A 22,450-nucleotide genomic window follows, 5' to 3' on the forward strand; every position below is an offset into this window, starting at 1 on the left:
CAGACTTGAAGGAGCATGATATTTTTATTTACTTTTAAATTTTAAATAAAATTTATTTGATTATGGAAATTGATAGTAGAAGGATAAAGATTTTCTCAAAATAGAGTTTAAACTATTTTGATCTAAAATAGAGATGTAGAAAAAAATAGAGTGGGTAAAATAATATATTTCTCTTATTTAATAATATATATATATTTTTTTAAAAAAAAAAGAATATGCGTACGCGTGAGATTTTTCCGTTATCTTCCCTCCCCCCTCCCTCTTGCTTCGCTCCTGCCATCTTATCCGCCATTAGTGACCAAACCCTCAACCTAAACCTCTCAAACTCTAACCCTAGACATCATCCATGCCGATCCTCGCCGCTGCCGCCCTTCCGGCCGGCGGCACAAACCTCTTCGCCTCCCCTCCCCCCAATCCCCGCCTCAACGAGCCCCTGCCCCCCAAGCGCCTTCCCCCTCTCCCCGTCCCCAAGCGATCCAAACCCCCTCCCAAAACGCCCCCGCCCGACCCTTCCCGGAAAGCCCCTCCTCCTCCTAATCCCGCGCTCCGCGCCGCCCACTCCCGCTCCCGCTACTACAAGCCCGTCTCCGACGGCGTCCTCGCCGCCGAGGCCGACGGCCGCACCGTCGTCGTCGGCCCCTCCGGTGTCTCGTACCTCCTCCCTGACGCCCCCTTCGAGTTCCAGTTCAGCTACTCCGAGACCCCCAAGGTCAAACCCCTTGCCATCCGGGAGCCCGCCTTCCTCCCCTTCGCCCCGCCCACCATGCCCCGCCCCTGGACCGGCAAGGCGCCTCTCTTATCCAAGAAGGACAAGGAGAGGAAGAAGAAGGTCCGGTTGTTCGAGCCGCTGGGACAGCCGGAGATGGTGGTGAAGGAGGAGGGAGGGAAGGTCATGGAGATGACCCGGAGGGCGGTGCAATTGGGGCAATTGGGGCGCTACCCCAACGATGGGAGGACCCGGGAGGAAATATTGGGGGTGCCGCTGAAGAGGGCGGAGGTAAGGGCGCTTATCAAGCCCTATGTCTCCTCCAACCGTCAGGTGAATCTCGGTAAGGCTCAGAATGTGTCAATGCTGTTCGATATATTGTCTATACCCTTATATTATTCTCATTTTTTATCTAAAAGTGATTTTTTTTCCCCTGATGGTTAGAAACTCCTAAATGATTTGCCAATGATTTTTATGTTGTGGACTCTTTAACTCAAAATGCAACTTTTAGGGAATTCAAGATGAGGGATTGGACAAGGTGTGTTATATATTGGCTATTTTAGTTCGCAAGGGAATTGATAGTGAGGCTTGGAGAGATTTGATGTTGTTGGCCAGGCTGACACTGCATTCATTTCTGAGCATTTGGGTTGGGTTTCTCTGGTCTCTTTGAAAAAGGCTTAGGACGTTTGGAGACAATGGTGGGTGTGTTTGTGACCGGGGTAGATAGACTAAATCAAACGTCCTAGATGCACCAGAGCAAGCTCGGATACCTTAGGTAACTGTTACTTGGTCCAGTTCAAGGCCTGTTCAAGGAGAGCCCCTGTCTATGTTACAGATAGTACCATTCAAAAGATGGGCTTTGGATAAAAAGATTGCCCCTAATACTCAATGAGTTAGCTCCTTATTTTCTCAGGATTAGAAGCTGAACTCGTGCTCGATGTTGGGCATCTGAATGTAGGTAGATCTATTCAATAATTGAAACTGTACAAAAATGGGCCATGACATTAGTTTGATTTTTTGATGTGTAGGATAAAATAGTGGTCTGGTGATATCTATTGTAATGATCTAATGTTGGTACACATGCATGTTTTCCCTCTATTATATTAGTATTTTATTATTGAAGGATGTGTAATCTTTTAATTTCATGCATTCTGAAGCTTATATTAAGCCTATTGAAAAAAAAGAGATGTTGCATATCACAAATGCAAAGTGTCGTTGTTATTACTTCATGCTAAGTGGTAACTCTTTTATTATGCTATGCAGGAAGGGATGGGTTAACCCATAACATGTTGGAATCAATACATTCACATTGGAGGCGCCAGGAGGTTTGTAAGGTTCGGTGCAGAGGTGTTCCTACTGTTGATATGGACAATATCTGTCATCATCTTGAGGTTCTCATCTTCAACTATTTATTTTGTTACAGAGTTTAAAACTACATCCTGCACATGTTTAGGTCTTCTTTTCCCTCACAAAATTTACACATTACGAAAAGAAATAACAGCTCTTGGTTCAATTTTTATTTTTGATGACAGGAAAAGACTTGGGGAAAGATTATACATCGAGTTGGCGGCATTGTTTATCTTTTTCGTGGCAGAAATTATGACCCTCGTACACGCCCACGATATCCTATAATGCTCTGGAAGCCAGCTGCTCCTGTTTACCCAAAGCTTATTCAGGATGCTCCGGAAGGACTTACCAAAATAGAAGCAGATGAATTGAGAAAGAAAGGGCAAAACCTACTGCCAATCTGTAAATTAGGTAAGCTAAGTTTCCTTGTTTGTATCCATTATTTTAGCTGTTATTTTACTTGTTTTAACTGTTATACACTTATACTGTTCATTTATCTTGCAGCAAAAAATGGAATATATATTAATCTTGTTAAGGATGTGAGGGATGCTTTTGAAGGAAGCGAGCTGGTAAAGGTTGACTGCCAAGGGATGCACGCAAGTGATTACAAAAAATTAGGTGCAAAGCTGAAGGTTCATGAAATTTTCTGTTAATATTTCATACCTTGGTGTTTTCTTCTTAAGTTACTTCGATGCCACATCAGTTGATTTCTATCACTGAAAGAACTCTTGCCTGGACAAAATGAAGTTCTTAAGAATAGAATTATTCTATAAATTTTAAGAATATATGGACCTTGTCAACTGAAGCTGCTTGTTGTTGGTTTACAGGAACTTGTTCCTTGTGTTCTGTTGTCTTTTGACAATGAGCAGATACTGATGTGGAGAGGTAGAGATTGGAAGTCAAGTTATCGGACACCTATCTCTTCTGTTTCAAAGCTTCGCCAGACTGACAGTGGTGTTTCATCTGGTTTGGACAATTCAGGTGTGCCTTTAACTTGGAGAAAAATCATTTTGTTTGACATGCTATCTGTCTTTTAATATATATTTTGACTATTTTTTTGGCCAATCATTTTCGAAGCCTATACCCTGTTTCCATTAGAAATGATATTAACTTACAGAACTCCATATAAAAAGTGTATTTAGAAGGTAAGCTATATCTGTGGAACTGCCTGGCCTTTTTTTGGATCTCAAATGCCTTTGTTAATTCCAGAAGTTCTATCCCTATGCAGACAAACAGGGGAAAAAAAAGTCCCAAGGCACTTCTTAATTTCAACTATATAAAGTCATTTGACATTTTAAGGATTTGCCTTCATTGGTTGTAGCTTTTCTTCACATCTTATATGCTGATGTGCCTCTTGCCTCCTTTTCTATGTTAAAAGGGCATTCATAGAAGCCATTTTGTTTCAGGACAACAAAATACAATGCTGGTGTTTTTTTTTGTGTGTGTGTGTGTGCGTGTGTATTTTTGTTGGTGCTTTCCAACAAAAATCTGAAACAAGGCTCATGTGTATACAGGTCAGTCAAATGATGTCAGTCACAATTGCACCACTAAAAAAGAGCTCTCCAGCCCAAAAATGCTTTCCCTTTGGAAGCGTGCAATAGATTCAAGCAAAGCACTCTTGCTGGATGAGACGGAACTCAGCCCAGATTCTCTTCTTCAAAGGGTTGAGGAGTTTGAAGGGATGTCACAGGCAACAGAGCACTCATATCCTGCCTTAATCCTTCCCAGTGGAGAAGAGCCTGATGTTTCAATAGCCACACATAAGACTAGATTTAAAACTGAGACTGAGAGCGTTCAAAACAAAGATGGTGATGAGTTTATGGAAAGAGATGCTTATGATGAAGATTATGAAGATTTTGAGAATGATTCGATTGATTCATTTGAGGAGGTCGAGTCCTCAGTTCCCCTCGGTTCTTTACCTGTTGATTCACTAGCAGAACGACTCAGTTTGGAATGAATCCAATTTGAATGCATGCCTCTGCTGGAGACCTTGGTGTTTTTAGCGTTAAATCCTTTCAAGGGAAGCCCTCTCTTGTTATCAATTGAGACTAGTTTTTGCTCAACAAATTGCCCGTGATGGATTTGTGGATTCTAGCAATACCTCTCTTTTTTGGGGAGAGCAGTACACCTCTTCAATGTGTTCTGTTGTGGTAGGTACAGTATGTATACGGGGTAGATAAAAACAAGCCAAAGATACAATGCTGGATCAGGTAAAAGTGTAAAAGTGTGATTTGTAACATCATGAAAGTTTTTTGGTCTTTTATTGCTTTTGTAAATTAATACTTTATTGTTCATAAAAAGGATCCCCATAAGCTTGTATCAATATGTAACTTTTGATTGAGATTATAGTAATCAGGATTGTTAGAAGGATAGATTTCACTCTGATAGATGAAACAGTGGCCTTTTTTTTTCATAATTTTGCTCTTAAAACAATGTGGTACCAATGAGCCTTTCTTTGCATTGTCAATTTATTTATTGTTCATACCAATGATGTCAGGACAATCCCTCCTTGGACAATGACCATTCTGGTTTGGCTCCAGGATTCACCAGCAACTCTGCTTTATTTTAGCACCACAGATTGTCGCATCTTTAGGTGTGTCCCAGTCTTGTTGGGCTCGGATGCTGCAGCATAAAAGCTAGGCGACCTCAGTTACTGACAAGCTTAGTAAACCATGGGATCAACATCTAGAAGCAGAGGTAAAACCATAATTCCTTTGTGCTGTGTCCTTGGCATGGTTTGTCTGGAGATCAGGTTAACTTAAAGAGTCATTATTTTGAGGTTGCATGCATTACAAAGAGACAGGCACTGAATCAAACCAAAAAGAAGGGGAGGGTTTGGAATTTAGAGAGTCACATGAATGTAGCCTTATCTCTTCGTATAAAGAAATTATTTTCGTATTTTGAATTCATAATATCTAGGTCGCAAAGAAATGTTGCGTCAAAACTTTTCCTTTTTATAATGCTTCACTAGGCATTTGAAAATCAGGCAGTTCAGAGAGGGAATATTTGTGAAGGACTAAACAAAGAGGTGCTATGTTGAGTTTGCCTTTAATAGGCTTCGAGGACCTGCAACTAATTTTCTAATAGGCTTCACTGAGCTTTACCGTGGCACTACTGCAAGTTTACCCTGCTGTAGTCCTGTCGGTAAGCAGTTGGCGTCTGTTAGCAATGTAGGCTGGTAACCCAAAACATATGGAAATCCATGCCAATTCAAGTGCCTCCAATAATGACTGCACTTACACCTGACCATGCTCTTGAAGCATATCTTGACCGCACTGCAGTGCACACTTTCTATGACAACTGTCACTCCTTTCAATCAAAGCTCACACAGGTAATCGAACGAACAACATCTGCTTTTAGAAAATGCATATCAATCAGATGAAGAAATGTGCATGCAAGGATGATTCGAAGGTGTTCTCATTGCATGCTAGGATGAAGAAAAGGAATGGCCATGATGGACTCAAATCAGATGAAGAAATATGCATTATTAATTGAAGGTACCAGTTTCCCCGTCATATCCAAAGTGAATCAATCATGAGGCAGCGCCTCAGTATGAAAATCTTATTAAATTCTCTTGTATCAGATAACAAATCCATCCTCCTGCCACCAAGAAACTTCAAGGATCAGAGTCCAAAAAGCCAATAAGATAAAGCAGTACAAGAGTGGCCTAAAAGTTTTGGCTAGAAGAACTATTGTGTTTCAAAGGGAGAAAGGGACAATGGTCCCTCTAACAAGGTGGAAGGACTTGAAAACAGCATGCAATCATGTTGTATACATCCAAGCAAACAAAGATCAAGATGACAAAATTGTATATAAAATTGACAGTCAAGCTTTTCTTCCAGTTTAGAGAAGAATGATGCGAGGGAGGATCAACGGATCAGATAGAAATCAGAACAAAAGATGAGTTTGTCCTCGCGTTCTCACGCCTAGGATCATTGTAACAGCACACTACATGTTCAAGTTACATGTGGACTTGACTTTCCAACTTCCAAGTTCAGTTGTGAAGTACAAGGGAGCAGCGACAACGTCCTTGCAGCACTCTTCTTCGAATCAAGTCCACAAAAGGACCCTTTTCAAGTCTTAAAGCTCTGGTAAAATGAGAGGTTCCGGATCTTACTGTGGATGGGCCATGCATGAAGCTGTCGCCTTCAAGGTACCTTTTTTTTTTTCAATCTCAAAGAAGCGGAGACAAAAAAGAGTGAAGAGTGGAATTATTGGTTGGACCATATCTCTACAGTAGATAAGATTTTCCAGCTCAGCAGTCGATCAATCCATCTACAAAAGGATATGTCTGTTTGCTCTCTTTCTCTACTGTTTCATTGTTTTCTTTTTGGTTGGGCTAGACCACGGCGAAGATTTATAATGTGCGTTTCTTTGTGGTTGGACTGGTCCACTGCAGAGATTTATAAAGATTAATGCAGTCTTAAAAAGAGAGGAATAGCTAGATAACACGCAGATAATATGATTATTGGTTGGACCGGATCTTAATAGTAGATAAGATTTTCCAGCTCAACCCTCGATCAATCCATCTACAAAAAGATATCTGTATTGCTCTCTTTCTCTACTATTTCTCTTTTTTTTTTCTTTTTGGTTGGACTGGACCACCCTGAAGATTTATAATGTGCGTGTTTCTTTGTGGTTGGACTGTTCCACTGCAGAGATTTAGAAGGATTAATGCGGTCTTAGAAAGAGGGGAATAGCACAAATTAAATCTAAAATGAATCAAAGGGCTTGAGTCAAAGCTTACGCGCTTGACTTGCCTTTGCTATAAGGTTAAGAGGATTAAGGTTTGATTCATGCAGCCTGTAGGCAATCTTTGCTTGCACGCACGTTTAGCACCACACTTCATGCAACTTTTCTTGTGTAACATGCCTCTGTTAGTTGTTTTCCTATAAATAACACTTGCACGATCTTTAAAGTCTAAAGCAGCGCAGCCTGCTCAAGTTAACAGGGAAATCAATAAAACTTCTTTCCGGAGCTGGTCAAAGCCTCAAAATCACAATTTTGCTTTGTCACATCTAATAAATTATTTGAAGTTGAGATGTCAATGAATAGAATAAAGACAAATTGCCGGCTCGGTGAGACCTCTAAGGAGATGAATTTGTTGGTTTGGTAGATCTGCAAACAGAGAGAAAGGTTAAATATGGTATGGTGGATTGGGCAGACTTGGAACCGCCTTACTTGGTCCCGGCATTATTTTTTTCATCTCGGCAATGTGACCTCCTGGTATTACAAATTTCAATTTTAACAGTGACATAACCAGAGGCAAATACAATTAAACAAGGAGTGAAGAAGCCTCAAATAACTTACAAGCAGAAAAATACTTCAGGAACACCAAAGAATGGCAACTCTAACTCCCTGGAAAAACAATTCAGAAACAATAGCAATAGTTCTTTCCATTCATCGTTGAAATGATACGTTGGCCCCAAACAATAGCATCAGTTCAGACCACTCAAATCCACCTTTTCTTCGACACAACTTAAGACTAGTACTGTTGCGGGATTTTCACCCCGGCAACAGCCTTAGTCCCAACCGAGCCGAGCAGAAAGAGACCGCGTCCCCCACGAGGTATTGTCCGCTTTGGGCGCTCCGGTCCGCGCGTCCAGCGCTGACGGAGGGAGACGTTTCCGGCCCGCGCGTCCAGCGCTGACGGGAGGATTGCCCTCACGGTTTTGTCCCACAAAAGGGCCCTCGTGAGGAAAAGGCTTCGCCCTCCTCATTATAAGGCACGGAACCTTTCCGCTCTAGCCGATGTGGGACTAAATTCAAGGCCCCCTCCCCCCCCACAACATAGCCCCCCCAGCGGGAAGGTTCCGGCCAGGTTTTACCCCAACGGGCCCCCACAGTCCTGGAGGGTAGTCAATGGAGAGAGGAGGCGGCCCTTCCTCTAGCGCCATCTGTTGCGGGATTTTCACCCCGGCAACAGCCTTAGTCCCAACCGAGCCGAGCAGAAAGAGACCGCGTCCCCCACGAGGTATTGTCCGCTTTAGGCGCTCCGGTCCGCGCGTCCAGCGCTGACGGAGGGAGACGTTTCCGGCCCGCGCGTCCAGCGCTGACGGGGGGATTGCCCTCACGGTTTTGTCCCACAAAAGGGCCCTCGTGAGGAAAAGGCTTCGCCCTCCTCATTATAAGGCACGGAACCTTTCCGCTCTAGCCGATGTGGGACTAAATTCAAGGCCCCCTCCCCCCCCCACAACAAGTACCAAAAGAGAAGGCATTGGTTTCTTGAGCGACATGATGGAACACAGTTTGATCAACCTATTGTCTAATTTGTGCAATTGTCTTTCTATTCATTATCTTCCATTCTTTGTCGGTCTTTTCTTTTGGCATAGCCTCATCTCCATGGATAGGTTTATACAAATCCTTACAATAAAGGATATCCTTCATCCTAGATTTCCAAATGGCATTATTGGAAGATATCAATTTGATCATGCCTCCCATAAAATCCTCCATTCTAGTCATACAAGAATTTTATCAAACACCTTATAGACACAAAATCTTGCTCTGATACTATTTGTCAGGAAAGACCCTTTCACTAGACAAATAACAATCCTATCTTTGTGTGAGTAGAATGAGAATACTATAACAACTAATCAATGCAAGAACTACCAAAATTGATAGGTTGAAGAAAGACTTAAACAAGTCTTTTGCCATGAAAGATATGGGGCCCGTAAAGCAAATGCTTGGTATGAGAATTTCTTGTGATAGAAAAAACAAAAAGTTTTGGCTATCACAAGAAAGGTATATTGAAAGAATGCTTGAGCGGTTTAATATCGAAAAGGTTAAACCAATTTTCTCTCCACTTGCAAATCATTTCAAACTCATAAAAAAGCAATGCCCTACAAGTGAAAGTGAGAAAGAGGAGATGTAAAAGGTTCTCTATGCTTCAGCAGTAGGAAGTTTGATGTATGTCATGGTGTGTACAAGACCAGACATAGCCTATGCAGTTGGTGTTGTGAGCAGATTTCTCTCGAATCCTGGCAAAGAACATTGGGCTGCAGTCAAAGGGATACTTAGATACCTCAGAGGTATTTCCAAAGCTTGCTTATGCTTTGGAAATGGAAAAACTATGCTAGAGGGATTCACAGATGCAGATATGGTTGGTGATATTGATAATAGAAAGTCTACATCGGGATATATGATGACTTTTGCAAGGGGAGCTGTTTCATGGCAGTCCAAATTGCAGAAATGCATTGCTTTGTCCACTACAGAGGCCGATTATATTACAGTGACAGAGGCATGTAAGGATATGTTGTCGATGAAAAGATTCTTCCAAGAATTAGGCTTGAAACAAGAAAGGTATACTCTCTTTTGTGATAATCAAAGTGTCATTCATCTTAGCAAGAATTCTAGCTTTCATTCAAGGTCGAAGCATATTGATGTGAGGTATCATTGGATTCGGAATGTATTGAAAGAAAAGCTTTTGCATCTAGAGAAAATCCATACCGATGAGAACGGGTCGGATATGATGACTAAAATTTTGCCTAAGAAAAAGCATGATATTTGTATGCTTAAGATAAGCTTGATGGAGCCTCTCACATAAGATGGGAGGGGGAGAATTATTGGCCGAGTCCCATCTTATGTGAGATGGGACCCAACAACTTAAATGAAAAAAAAAAGAAACAAAAGAGGAAAAGAGGGGTTAGAGATTTCAATTCTATTAGAGGGTGGATGAGAAGAAAAAGAGAGGAGCCATCTTGGTAAAGTGCTTGTAGAATCCATCTCAAAAAAGAGGTGAAGATCTTATTCAAAGCATCGCAATAGGAAAAATAACCTTGTATAAACCTACACTCTATGAAATTATTTTTATTTTATTATTGGAGCCTACACTTTTTTCATGTCAACTTTTTGTTTGTAATCGAAGAAATAAATCCTTAATGTATGTAATCCTCTAGCTTAATCTAGAGAAAATACTTTGTAAACCCATTATTGTTGATAGTGGAGGTTTAAAATGGATTTAGATCCGATGATTTTTTTCCTCGCATTGAAGAGTTTTATACCTAAAAATTATTATCTCTTGCTTGCTTATCTTTCTTGTGGTTTAATTTTGGAATTGTCATAGTATTCCCATTCTACTCACACAAAAATAAAAAAAATTATTTGTCCAGTAAAAAAATCTTTCCTAACAATTGTTGAAATGATGCGTAGGCCCCAAACAATAGCATCAGTTCAGACCACACAAATCCACCTTTTCTTCAACACAACTTAAGACCAGTACCAAATATATTTAAAGAACAAAACATGAAGAAGAAAAAAGTGCAACACAATAAAAGAGGAGGAATAAAAATAAAAGGCAGGTAGAGCCAGCAGGAGAGCTGCAGCAGCCAATCTTTGTAGTTGTATCACTACTGAAATAGCCATTCTTTGCAGTTATTGTCACTAGTTGGATAAGATTATGATTGTTTGGTCTAGGCAGCTGGTTTCTCCCATTTGAGGGGCTTGACCACCTCCCAGGTGAAGTCTGGGTCATCCCTGCCAAAGTGTCCATAAGCTGCCGTCTTGAGGAATCTGCCATTGCCGCCCCTCTTCAAGTCAAGGTTAATGGTGATCATCCCAGGCCTGAAGTCAAAGTTCTCCTTGACAATCTTCAGGATCTCCTTGTCAGGGATCCTTCCAGTGCCATAGGTTTCAACAAACACAGAAAGAGGCTCTGGCACACCAATGGCATAGGAGACCTGAACAAGGGCCCGGCGCGCAAGCTCATTGGCCACGATGCTCTTCGCCGCCTGCCTCACAATGTAGGCACCACTGCGGTCGACCTTGGTGGGGTCCTTGCCGGAGAAGGCACCACCACCATGGGCTCCCCAGCCACCATAGGTGTCAATGATGATCTTGCGACCAGTGAGCCCAGCGTCACCATGAGGTCCGCCAATGACGAAACGGCCAGATGGGTTAAGGTGGAAGATGGTCTTCTCATCAAGGTACTGCTCAGGGACGACAGGCTTGATGACATGCTCCTTGAGGTCGGCAGCAATCTCATCATTGGTAACAGTCTCATCATGCTGGGTCGAGACGAGTACAGTGTGGACACGGACAGGAACCATAGCACCATTGTCATTGCGGTATTCAACAGTCACTTGGGTCTTGCCGTCAGGCCTCAACCAGGGGCAGGTTCTATTCTTCCTCACCTCGGTGAGGCGGGCACCAATCTTAGTGGCAAGAACATGGCTGAGAGGCATGAACTCAGGGGTCTCATCGGTTGCATACCCAAACATGTGTCCCTGGTCACCAGCACCAATCTCCTCGGGGCGCCTGGTGAAGTGGCCGTGAACACCCTGGGCAATGTCAGGGGACTGCTGCTCAATGTTGACAAGCACCTTGCAGCGATCAGCATCAAGACCAACATCATCCGATGTGAATCCAATGGCACGGCAGGTGTCACGAACAATCTTTTCATAGTCTACATTGGCCTTGGTAGTAATCTCCCCAAAGACCATGACCATGTTGGTCTTGGTGCAGGTCTCACATGCAACCTTGCTGTCAGGGTCCTGGGCGAGGCAGGCATCAAGCACGGCATCAGAGATCTGGTCGCAGAGCTTGTCGGGGTGCCCTTCATTGACAGACTCAGAGGTGAAAAGGAATGTGTTCTCCATTTTACTTAGACCTGAGCAGGCGAAAGCAAGTAGAGAAATCGAATTAAGCTAAAGTCCACCATGAATTGGCACCAACAAACTGCAAGAATCACAAAATTGCATATATACAAATAAATTGGACAATATAGACATCCAAAACAAGGTTCATCACCAACTTCTGAAAGCAAGTCAGCATTTTTGCATCTGAAGAATAACCTCCAGATACTGCTGTTTAATCCAATGCCATTGCATGGGTATCCCTCCTATCTACTTCGTAAATCAAATGTTGATTGCTTATGGCCATGAACTAACCATTATGTGGAACAAGAGAAATGATAAGCTTTAACCAAGATTTACCAAAGATGTACAGCTGGAAGGGCGGGGGGGTAATGGAGAATCAGAATCAAATAAAACAAATGAACAGGAAAAGCATAAGCATCTCAAATATTTTAGCATTACACAGTCCAAATAACTTTACACATAGCTTCAGAATTCGGAAAGAACATGTCTGAAGGAAAGAATCGCATCGCATGCCAAAAAGTGAGTACAGAATGCACACTTCATAAGAACTATAACTCGAATATCAAAGCAGATCTAAAACTAAGAAACATTTAACCAGGCGGAGCAACCTTACGACAAATTCGAAGTTCAAAATTAAAAAGAAAAAGTTTTGCCTAAGGAAATTAACCTACTGTTAGGAAAAACATGTATATAATATGATGAGATGTTGATACACCATATTAACATGCATGATACCTACTTTATATGATTTCAAGTTCAGACCTAACCTAAATCAATGGAAAACTTCCCAAAATGCTAGCCATGCACAGGATCTATAGCAAAAGAATGCCATCTCTGTTTAAAACTGAGGTCAAAGGAAGTAGCTTCGGACACTATAGTCAATCTACAATACTTGAAATCAGCAGAAAGCTAGAAATTAAAAAAAAAAAAGAAGAAGAAGAAAAGAAGCGGATCTCTCAGCTAATCCATAACAAAGAACCGATCTAGAGCTCTTGCACTGATCTCGAGTTAAAATCTCGGGTCTGAACTCTGCAGTAAGCCAGATCTAATTTCTAAGAGTACATCAACCCTATCAACTAGAAACCCAGCATAACAATCTGGGCCCGCCCGTTGGGAGCCAAAAAAACGAGAAAAAATAGTTTAAAAATCCAAGAAAAAACGAATTTTCAACTACCCAAAACCAGATCCACCCTTTTCCAACCAAAAAAAAAACAAATTGATCGCAGTAGTTCTCAAAAATCAAGCAGATCTAGTAACCAAGACCGAACGGCAAATCAAAACAGATCATCAACAAAGCTACAATCAAGTTCATCAGATCTAACACGGCAAAGGGTCCAAGACATCAGAAAATCAGCAGCATCATCGACATCCACGCATTTATTGAACAAAACCCCCGAAAAAACATCAAAAATCGCAAAAACACTAGATTCCTAAGTAGGAAACAATTTACCGAACAGAACCCCAAGAAAACAGTGGAAAAATCAGATAAAAACACCAGATTTCCGGGACAAAAACGCAAATCCAAACGAAAAGGAACCCGGATCGAAACAAACAGAACAAGAACCTCTGACCTGCGAGCGAAACAGAAATAAGCCGCTCCACCGCCGTTCTCTCTCCCGCTGGATCCTATGGAAGCCTCGACCACCACCTCTCACGGCTTCTTCCCCAACGCCATCGGCCCCTTTTATAGAGGCCGAGGGGCACATGGACGCGGTTTGGACTTCGGGCTCGATGATTTGGGATCCGGAACCAGTGGGGCGGATCGAATCTCGGCCGTGGGATTCGGTTTGGATCGTATCGGACCCTGCGGGGTTAGTTCGATGGGGGGTGGATGGGGGAGAGGGACGCTCCACCGAGGTGGAGAGTTACTGGCTTTAGCCGGTGATCCACCTACCACCCCTGGACCCACTTTCCGGCTAGGTTCATCGGCTTTGCGGCTTTTCTCGCTTCTCGGGTAACCGGCTCTGATCTGATGAGCTGTGCCAGTTTTTATTTTATCGGTCATAAATCCATTATTATCGAAACTCTATCTTTATTTGTGGTGTGCGTAAAGATGGTAATCTAAATAAATATGCTCAAGATAAATTAAGAGACAAGAATCAAAACTTACTTTTGAGGCTTTATTTGAAAATTTAGATTTTGAATTTTTTTAGCTCATAATATATTGTAGTATTTTGATAAAAAATTATTAATAAATCCAAAAAATTTTGGTAGTTTGAATTAAAATGCGCAGCAAAAATATAGTGAATTGAAGTATTTTTTTTTCTAAGTTGATCAGAAATATTATCTCCTTTTTAATAACAAAAGAATTGATCTATTTTCTTGTATAGTAGGATTTTCTTGATCTCCTAAATCTGAAGCTTGCTCATTTTCAATTAATATCAACCCTCTATTTATTGAAAGAAATTGAGATTATAAATTGACTTTGATAAATATTCTACTACGAGTGGCTTAGAGTTGTTTATGATTTAATTTTATAATAAACAGTTAATCAAGAATAGCTAATATTTTGACAAACAAACTTGATATTGTTATTGCGAATTAAGACGTTGATTTTCATTTATAAAAAAAAAGTTTAATTTACATCATCTACAAAAAGAATCAAGTCCGGAAGTATTGTATCTTATTCTTATGATAAGAACTAATAATGAAGTTGTATTGATAAGTAAAATTATTAAAAATTTGATGATGAGATTAGAATTATGTATCTCTAACCTTTTGAAAGTGCAAGAAAAGAAAATTTTTGTAGACGATTTTTTTTTTAGGGAGGGAGAATGTGATACCCATATTTGGGCCCGGTCCATTTGACCGGCCCAAAGTAATTGGCCTAATCGAGTTGGCTCAACAAAAAAAAATGACATGTGCCTGAAAAGAAGAGGACTCCCAATAGGAGTCTTTTTCTTCCCCCGAGTTGGTCCGACGGAATCCGACTCCAGGTTAGATTCCGGTCGCGTCCGAGCTCTATTTAGAGCTCCCCCTCATCCCTTTTCTATCACATCGGAGAGCCTTGGTCCCCCCAATCGAAGTCATTGCCGGATTCCTCTTCGATTTTTTCTGCGATCGTCAATCCTATCAACGCCGTTGCCATGGCCAATTGTCGCCGGGTTCTCTCTCCCTCTTCCGTGTTCCTCGAAAGTTTTGATTCCGGCCGATGATCGCTGGATTTTTGTGAAGAATTGGATGCCCTATTTTCCTTATTTTTGTGAAAACCGACACCTCTTTTCCTTTTTCCAGCCACTTCGCCACCTCTTGATGCCGAAACTTGATCGACTCCCCCGACCTCCCACCAACCCTTCTTGGCAAAGCATTGGTCGCCGGTAAGTGGTCAACAGCCAGAAAATGATGAAGAAGCTTTGATTCCCCTTATTTTTATTGGTTTTGGCGCTGCCGACCGCCAGTCACCGCCGGTCGCCTGTTGGCCGGGTGTGGGTTCCTGACCCCGGGCACCACCTACAGCCACCCTTTCTCCTCCTTTATTCTTACTTAGCTAGAGAGAGACTCTTCTCTCTCTTCCTCCCACTTTTCTCTCTCTTCCCCCACCCTTTCTATTTCTACAAAGTTTCTCTCTCTACTGGACTTTCTCTCTCTACTCCCTCTAAAGATGTTGGATCAAGCATGGCACCTCTTTTTGTGACTCTGGATCAACCCTAGTGAAGAGCACTCATCTATGTTCAGCGGTTGGTGTGTGAGCTCCCACCTTGGTCCTTCTCGAACATTGTTAGAATTGGTCAGCCCTGATCTCTATCGGAATCTCTGTATCTTAGTGCGAGCATGATAAGATAAATTTTACTAGGATCAGACCGACTAGGGTGTCGAGCACTTTCGCTTGGTCGACCTTATGAGGGCATTGGAATTTAAGGTTTTTATTTTAAAAAAATAATTATGATGAAATTTTAATAAAAATATATATATATTGGATATTAGACTCTAAGAAGAATTTTTAGAATTAATTGGATATGTTAGTTAGATTGGGTTCACAAGGTAAATAATGTATCTCTTTTTCTAAATTTATCGGTAATTATTAAATTATTATATTCATAACTTTTGAGGAGTATTATTCATGATGCATGAATTTGATGGATAGTATATTATAAAAGAAAGTGCTATTTGAGAATATTATGACGATATATGATCTTATTATAGATATAATTGATTAATTTTGACACCTCATGATTTTAGAATTAAAATATAAAATTTAGAACTATTTGAATTTCAATCTGGCTATGTTGATGACCCTACTAATAGGAGCTAATATATTGGTACATGATTTGTCCCGAACGTTGTGTCCAAAATAATTAGCGATATATCGCTAGCAGACCAGTGGTCCTGAAAGAGTTTGCTACAAGATGTTGAATAGCTCATTACAAGAAGATTAGTCAGTATTATGACCCTGCCACAGGATAATGTGGTCATAGCTCTGGATCGATAAGATGGATTGAGTATTTAAAAAAATTTGAATCATAAAAAGAATTTAATATTATAAGAAAGATTTGATTCGTATATTAATACTACATATATGCTTATTTTTTTGCAAATTATTATGTATTTGATATTCTAATTTGTTTGGCTAAAGTAATCATTGCTTACCAGGTTGTCTAGCTCATTATATGATTTTTATTTTTATTTCAGATCCAGAAAACTAGTTTGAGCGGAGTTTTCAATATGGGAGGGCAATTAGCAGAACTTTGGCACAGATTATTTTAGAATAGAGTTTATTTAAACTGATGTACTATCCTAGAATATTATTAGAATCGTGAGACATTTAAATGTTGAGCTAGTTATTGACAAAAAGTTTGCATATTATTATTAAAATTGTTCTGCTACATATTTATGAGATTATATTGAGATACCCTACATGCTTGTAGGGAGAGTTTTTTATGAATATGTGGCGGCTGTCATGACCTCCGATTCATGAACTTGGGTCGGAGGCATGACAAAAGTCATGGTGCACTATCCATCATTGTACGCCATACATCATAATATATTTTACTATGGTCTAAAAAGAAAATATAGCTTTTTAGGTGAGCTTATTTTTCAATACAAAGGTTGAAACGTCATAAGATATTTCACTACGTGGTCCGACGGAAAAAAGGATCCCTTTTTAGGCGAGCTTGTTTTCCAATACAAAGGTTATACACTATGACTTTTTTTCCTTTACCGATTCACTTTTTCGGATTGATTAAGTCATTGTACTTAAATCTCTAAGAGAAAATTTAGACATGTACTTGTTTGTAGTTGGCGATTCTCTTCTATATCTTGAAAAAGTTAGGGGGATTGGCTTATTGTGGCTTATTCTATACAAATCCATGCGACGTTTTGATCTTCAACGATTTAGACTACCACCATCTAAGCTTGTTTCTTCCCCATGGAGTCACTTTCTACGACTCTTTTCTACTTTTTGGCACTTAGCAGAGGTGGTGGGCCAGACATTAGTAGGTAAGGGTTGGTGTCCCAAACATCTCCAAGAGTGGGGCAGAAAATAGAATAAGTAACAAAATCCGAACATTCAATAACAATAATTATTTGGTGTTCAACCAAATAACTTAAAGCTAGTTGACCAGTTTTAGTCTAGATGGTAGTTAGTATGTGTCGCCAGAAAAGTAAAACTGCTTAATAAGCAAGACAAACTAACAACAATCAAATACAAGTATGAACCACAACTATCATAGCAAGATTTGTGGGGCTGCAAAAAGTATAATAGCCGATTATAACTTATATCTCCTGTTCCAGCAAAACTCATCACCACCTAAGTATAAGCATTGCAAGCATCAAAATTTGGAGCCCATGCCGACTAAATCGAATCACATGGGTTGCTACCGCAAATTGGCAAATGTCGCCGCTACCAAACATGCCAAGAGCGTGGTCCAAGGGAACATGTTGTCAATGGTCAGTCACTTTTTGTAGGTGAACCGGCGGCATGGGTAAGTGCCATCTCTTGCTTCGAGATATTCAGGTCATGATTAGTGGCAACGTGGCTTTCCAAGCCAAGCATGTATATAGAGAGCCTAACGGAACCAATCATCCTGGGAGGTTAGAAAGAGAGAGAGTTGTCTAAAGCGTTCTAAATTTGTTGTTGATTTTATATATATATATATATATTTTGAATGTATGGGTACTAAAGTTGTATGAACCAAAAATATATTAAAAAAAAACCCGGAACATAACTCTGCTTGGACTCCGCATATGGACGAGTGAAAGGGTAGGTGCGAAGTGTAAACAAATAGAGAAGAGAAACGCGAGAGGGCCAAAGAAATAGGAGATTGAGGGTAGAACGGGAACAATAAATGTATCGAGAAGCCACGGCTCAAGCCGGCTGTTGAGCCGAGGACGTGGCATGTCGTGACTGGATGGAACGGGGAGTGCGAAAGTTGAGCCGAACTAGGAAGTGGTGCGCTCCCGACCAAGCGCACTCCCGAAAGGTCGGGAACCGACACGGGGCGGTCGCCCGGGCGGTAGGTGGGGTTGGCCCCGACCGGGCCCACCCGCCTGACGTAAGAACGTGGCAGGTGGCGTCAACCGGACCGGTTCATGAACGGTCCAATTTCCACGCTCCGATAAGTTCAACCACTAATCCAATAAAAAAAATATATTAATATTTCAGAAAAAAAAGAAAGAAAAAGCTTCCCCATACTCAATTCACCACCCCCAAAGCACCAAAGAGTAACCGGACTAGGCCATACTCGGCGCATGTTGCGGTCACTCGATCACAGACATTTTTGCAACACCTCAAACAGAGAAATAAATGACCAATTTTGAAAGAACTTATTGCCAGCCTCTTTCAAATATGAATCCATCTATGGTGTATAATAATACAGTTCTAAAGAACTTCTTTTAATTATTTTATTATTTTGATTTGACTAGGAGGAAATAGCATTTATAGCTTATACTCATGTCCTTCGGCTATAGTTATTGGCTCAATCCAGGAAGGCGCAGAAGGTATAGAGGGTGTCACCTCTTGCTTCGAGACATTCGGGCCATGATTAGTGGCGACATAGCGTTCTAGGCCAAGCACATTTACAAAGAGGCTAACGAGGCTGCAAATTCCACTCCGAAAGTGTCCTATCGATCGAAGAGAGGAAGGCTCCCAAATTTATTATTTTTTAATTTTTTTTGATGTGTCTGTGTCAGAACCATATGAATCTGTTTTAGCAGCCAAGAAAAAAAAAAAGAAGAAAACACCAAAGAGTAATTGCTGTTGGGCTGGTCCACAATGGCAGCCAATTACCCATGAGATACTCGTTTATCTTTGGACTCGTTGAAGTGGTGCTAAAAAGAAGAATGCTTAATAAAATGAAAAGAAGCCCGCACTTGAGAATAAAACAAGGTATAAAATTTACGGCAAGTATCTGCGATTAATCCATTCTTATGAGCCTATTTGATATCAAAATTGGTTTCTTTCATGGTTAATTGAGCCGGATCGAGAGAACCACGTTTTAGTTTCATTCATGTGGTACCTCCGGTTCAGGAGGAAATGTCTTGCCTTTTGTTATTAAATAGGAAGAATAAGGATCGGAGTAACAAACGCAAAAGCCTCGAATCAGAATCTATGATTTTATTTTTTTTATGTGATGAGTCGCCACTTGGTGTTGGGGGTGTTGGAGGCCACAATCTCCCACTTAATTAGCTAACCAACACATCGACTTTAATTTAATTGGAGAAAGATCAGTTTCAAGACTGCATATAAGAATTAAGTTGGTGGCCTCCTTGACCCTTTCCAAGATTGACCAGCACTTTAATGGATCATTTGGGGCTGCCCGGCATCTTCCAAGGTGTTAGTTGGTAGCATAGATGAAGTAGCAACGCAATGCTGACCGACTTGATGGGGCACATTTCTAATGATATTTTTGAGGTTGTATTCCAATTTTATCAAAGAATATCAGTGAAAATTTTAGCTGTTACCATTTTAATAATTAGAGATATCAAAGAAGATTTTCAGCTGACAGCAATTAAAGAATTTCAGAGAATATAAGAGAGATTTCTAATTGATATGCCATATTAGAGAATATTAGAAAATATCAGAAAACATTAGAAAGATTTTCTACAATGTATATCATTTGTATAATATGCATTATATGTTGCTTATTTTTTGCTTTGAAGTCATTGTTTAAACCTATTCATGGTAGATACTCTTGAACATTTTTGCAAGCTTGCTAAATCCAATCCATGCCTTAGAAAGGGGGGCATGGGAGATTGCCTTCTTCCTTAAACAGCGTAATATTAAGGTGAAATGCAGTTAGAAAGTAAACTCATTGTTTATAGTTTTTAAGAAAGGTGACTAAGATAATGGGCTCTCGTGGAACGACTAAATGACTCGGAGTTGTCTCCTGTTGTACGTGTGCACGCACTCATACCTCGACAGGATCTTTTTAAAAACCTTTTGCTTTGAAGATGGTGATATTTGATGGAGTGCTTTAGCGTTTTCAATCTTTTATTTTTCGGGTTAAATGAGGGGTGCAACAAGTTTGGCTAGTTTAATCTCTTAATTGTTGGTGGAGAGCATGGAAGGCTCGCATGATTGGTTGAGGGAAAGCAATCGAGCAGAAACTTGATTAACTTTCAAATTAATCAAAGAAAAAATAATCTATGATGGTGCACATGAGTCATGTTTAAGCCACGAAGGCTATTCGGTGAATATTTTTTCGCTGTTTTGGTAGGATTTTGATAGAAAGTACTCTTTCGAAGTGTTGGTGCCTTTTCTTGCCGCGTTCTGGACAGGCTAGAAAGCTTGAGATTTTTGGAAAACTCGATTGGTCAAGATAGAGGACGGTTTGCCGAGCTTGACTGGAAGAAGCTTGGATGCATACATGGACATGCCGCCAATATTAGGCAATCCAAAAATGTACGAGTCGAATAGAGGATAGAAAATAGCATGAATCCATGTGCTTTGATCTTTAAGGGCTTCCACCATCGTCACACCATCGTTCAAAATAGATAGAAATAGAAGGGGGTGCAATGCTAGACTACGATGAAAAATTATAGTGCTGGACTATGGTGAAAGAGTGTAGGATTAGACAATGGTAAAGATATACCACTAGCCTATGGTAAGTATATAGTACTAGGTTATAGTAGAAAAATAAGTTATGCCTTCTTCTAGAATAAAAGACTAAAGTAAAGATAAAAATAAAGATAAACAGATTGTATTGGTCATCAAAAGGTCTCTATATAGTGTAATCCATGTATTTATACTAATACATAATAACCATCCATAAATACAGTAATTGGTGCAGTATGACGGTTGCTTGCCAATTTGCTAATTCTGGTAACTGTTCTTAGGTGCCTTCCACTAAGCATGTCCTCAAGCATGATCATTTTTCACCTACCATCAGACCGATAACAACACTTGATTGGCCAAATTTCTTGCCATATCTCCATTTAGCCTATTCCTCTTCAACCTTCTTTTGGTCCTCTGCATATTCTCGTCCTTCAAAATCTTCTCCCGAGGCGTGTTGTACCTATTCTCTTCTGACCATGCAACCACTTTAGCACGTATCTCCAAAGAATCTGATGTAAAGAGGAAGGCTTCACACAAATGCGTTTATTAAAAGTAAAGACCACATAGTAAGCCCTAATGAGTATTACTCGTGTATGGAAAAGCAATGGCACATGCTCTCATAGGGCAATATAAGTTGAAATGTAAGGTGCATGCATTAATAGCAAGGTGGGAACTCCCCATGTTCCATCTCAAAACTCAAGTATGGGATTCTTCCCTATTATATGGCCTAGAGAAATCTTGGTTCTTTATACTAGATTATATAAAACTTTATCCAGCCATTAACTATTCTTGTGCCCATATATCTTCCTCCCTTTCTAGTGCACCTCGCCTGTGACATTTGAAGGCTAGCTGTAAGAGCTTTTCAGAATTACCAACTATGGCACATTTTCTGTTATTCTAGCTGTTTTATTCCATATGACAAAAGATTAAGAAGAGGTTGATGGATATTGGACTATTTATTTTTAATATTTTTAAATCCTCCAGTCGAGGATAGCATATATATAAATCCAGGTTTCTGGTACAACTGGTTAAAAAATTTTACCGCTTTAAAAATTTGCATCTCCATATACCCTTGTTTTGTTACTACGCAAGCTAGTAGGATCGAGATACATACTGTCACAAAATGGGAGAAAGATGGTCATGTTAGGAAATGCTCCAGAAAAAGTTTTTCTATTTCACAGTGCTCATGTACCTAATTTGTTTATGTTCTTCTCCACTCAAAAAGGAGTCAAAAATTGGTGACTGAAGTGGGAATGAAGAAAAAGTAGTTTCTACTTGAATTCCTTGTATGCATAGAGATGAAAAACTCCAAGGAAAAACCCCAAACATATTAGGGTTTCAAGATAAACATAGACTTGCATATTTACTTAGCATACTTTAGATAATAACACATGTGAGAATGTAGCATATGCTAGCTAAATATGTAAAATATATAATTTCCATATTATAACCATAGGATTGTAGGTTTTAATATGCAAATAAAAAGTTTTGAGAACTTAAGACACAAATATAAAAATTGTGCAGACCATGAAGAAATTAGTGAAATAAACATTCTTTATTTTTTGTTTGTGGGAGGTCATAGACCTCAAAAAATAAAGAATATTACAACCATAACTGCCAACTTGAACAAGAATAGATAGCTCCATTGGAATACTGTCACGAGAAGGATATGCAGAGTTTGGAGCTTCTACCTGCTAACCAATCTGTATGCTGATTAGGTTCTTGAATGTATGCTCGAAGATCACCAAATGGATGGATTCTAAAAAAATTAGTCACCCCTCCACCTAGACTAAACTAAAACACACTTTGATA

At 40.2% G+C, this 22,450-nt stretch overlaps 2 protein-coding genes across 2 annotated transcripts; one reads left to right on the forward strand and one right to left on the reverse strand.

Moving 5' to 3' along the window:
* Window positions 1–234: 234 nt before the first annotated feature.
* On the forward strand, window positions 235–4,440 carry LOC103714942 (CRS2-associated factor 2, chloroplastic). Its single transcript, XM_039124001.1, has 6 exons — window positions 235–1,049; window positions 1,970–2,097; window positions 2,239–2,464; window positions 2,558–2,685; window positions 2,881–3,034; window positions 3,568–4,440. The coding sequence occupies exons 1-6, from the start codon at window positions 347–349 to the stop codon at window positions 4,008–4,010; spliced, it is 1,782 nt and encodes a 593-aa protein (XP_038979929.1). The 5' UTR covers window positions 235–346; the 3' UTR covers window positions 4,011–4,440.
* Window positions 4,441–10,220: 5,780 nt separating this feature from the next.
* Window positions 10,221–13,362, reverse strand: LOC103714941 (S-adenosylmethionine synthase 1). The gene is made up of 2 exons (XM_008802422.4): window positions 13,218–13,362; window positions 10,221–11,657 (listed from the first exon to the last, which is right to left on the reverse strand). The coding sequence occupies exon 2, from the start codon at window positions 11,644–11,646 to the stop codon at window positions 10,462–10,464; it is 1,185 nt and encodes a 394-aa protein (XP_008800644.1). The 5' UTR covers window positions 11,647–11,657; window positions 13,218–13,362; the 3' UTR covers window positions 10,221–10,461.
* Between the last annotated feature and the right edge of the window lie 9,088 nt (window positions 13,363–22,450).

This window comes from Phoenix dactylifera, chromosome 1 (genome assembly GCF_009389715.1).
Source record: "Phoenix dactylifera cultivar Barhee BC4 chromosome 1, palm_55x_up_171113_PBpolish2nd_filt_p, whole genome shotgun sequence".
NCBI classification, from domain to species: Eukaryota; Viridiplantae; Streptophyta; class Magnoliopsida; order Arecales; family Arecaceae; genus Phoenix; species Phoenix dactylifera.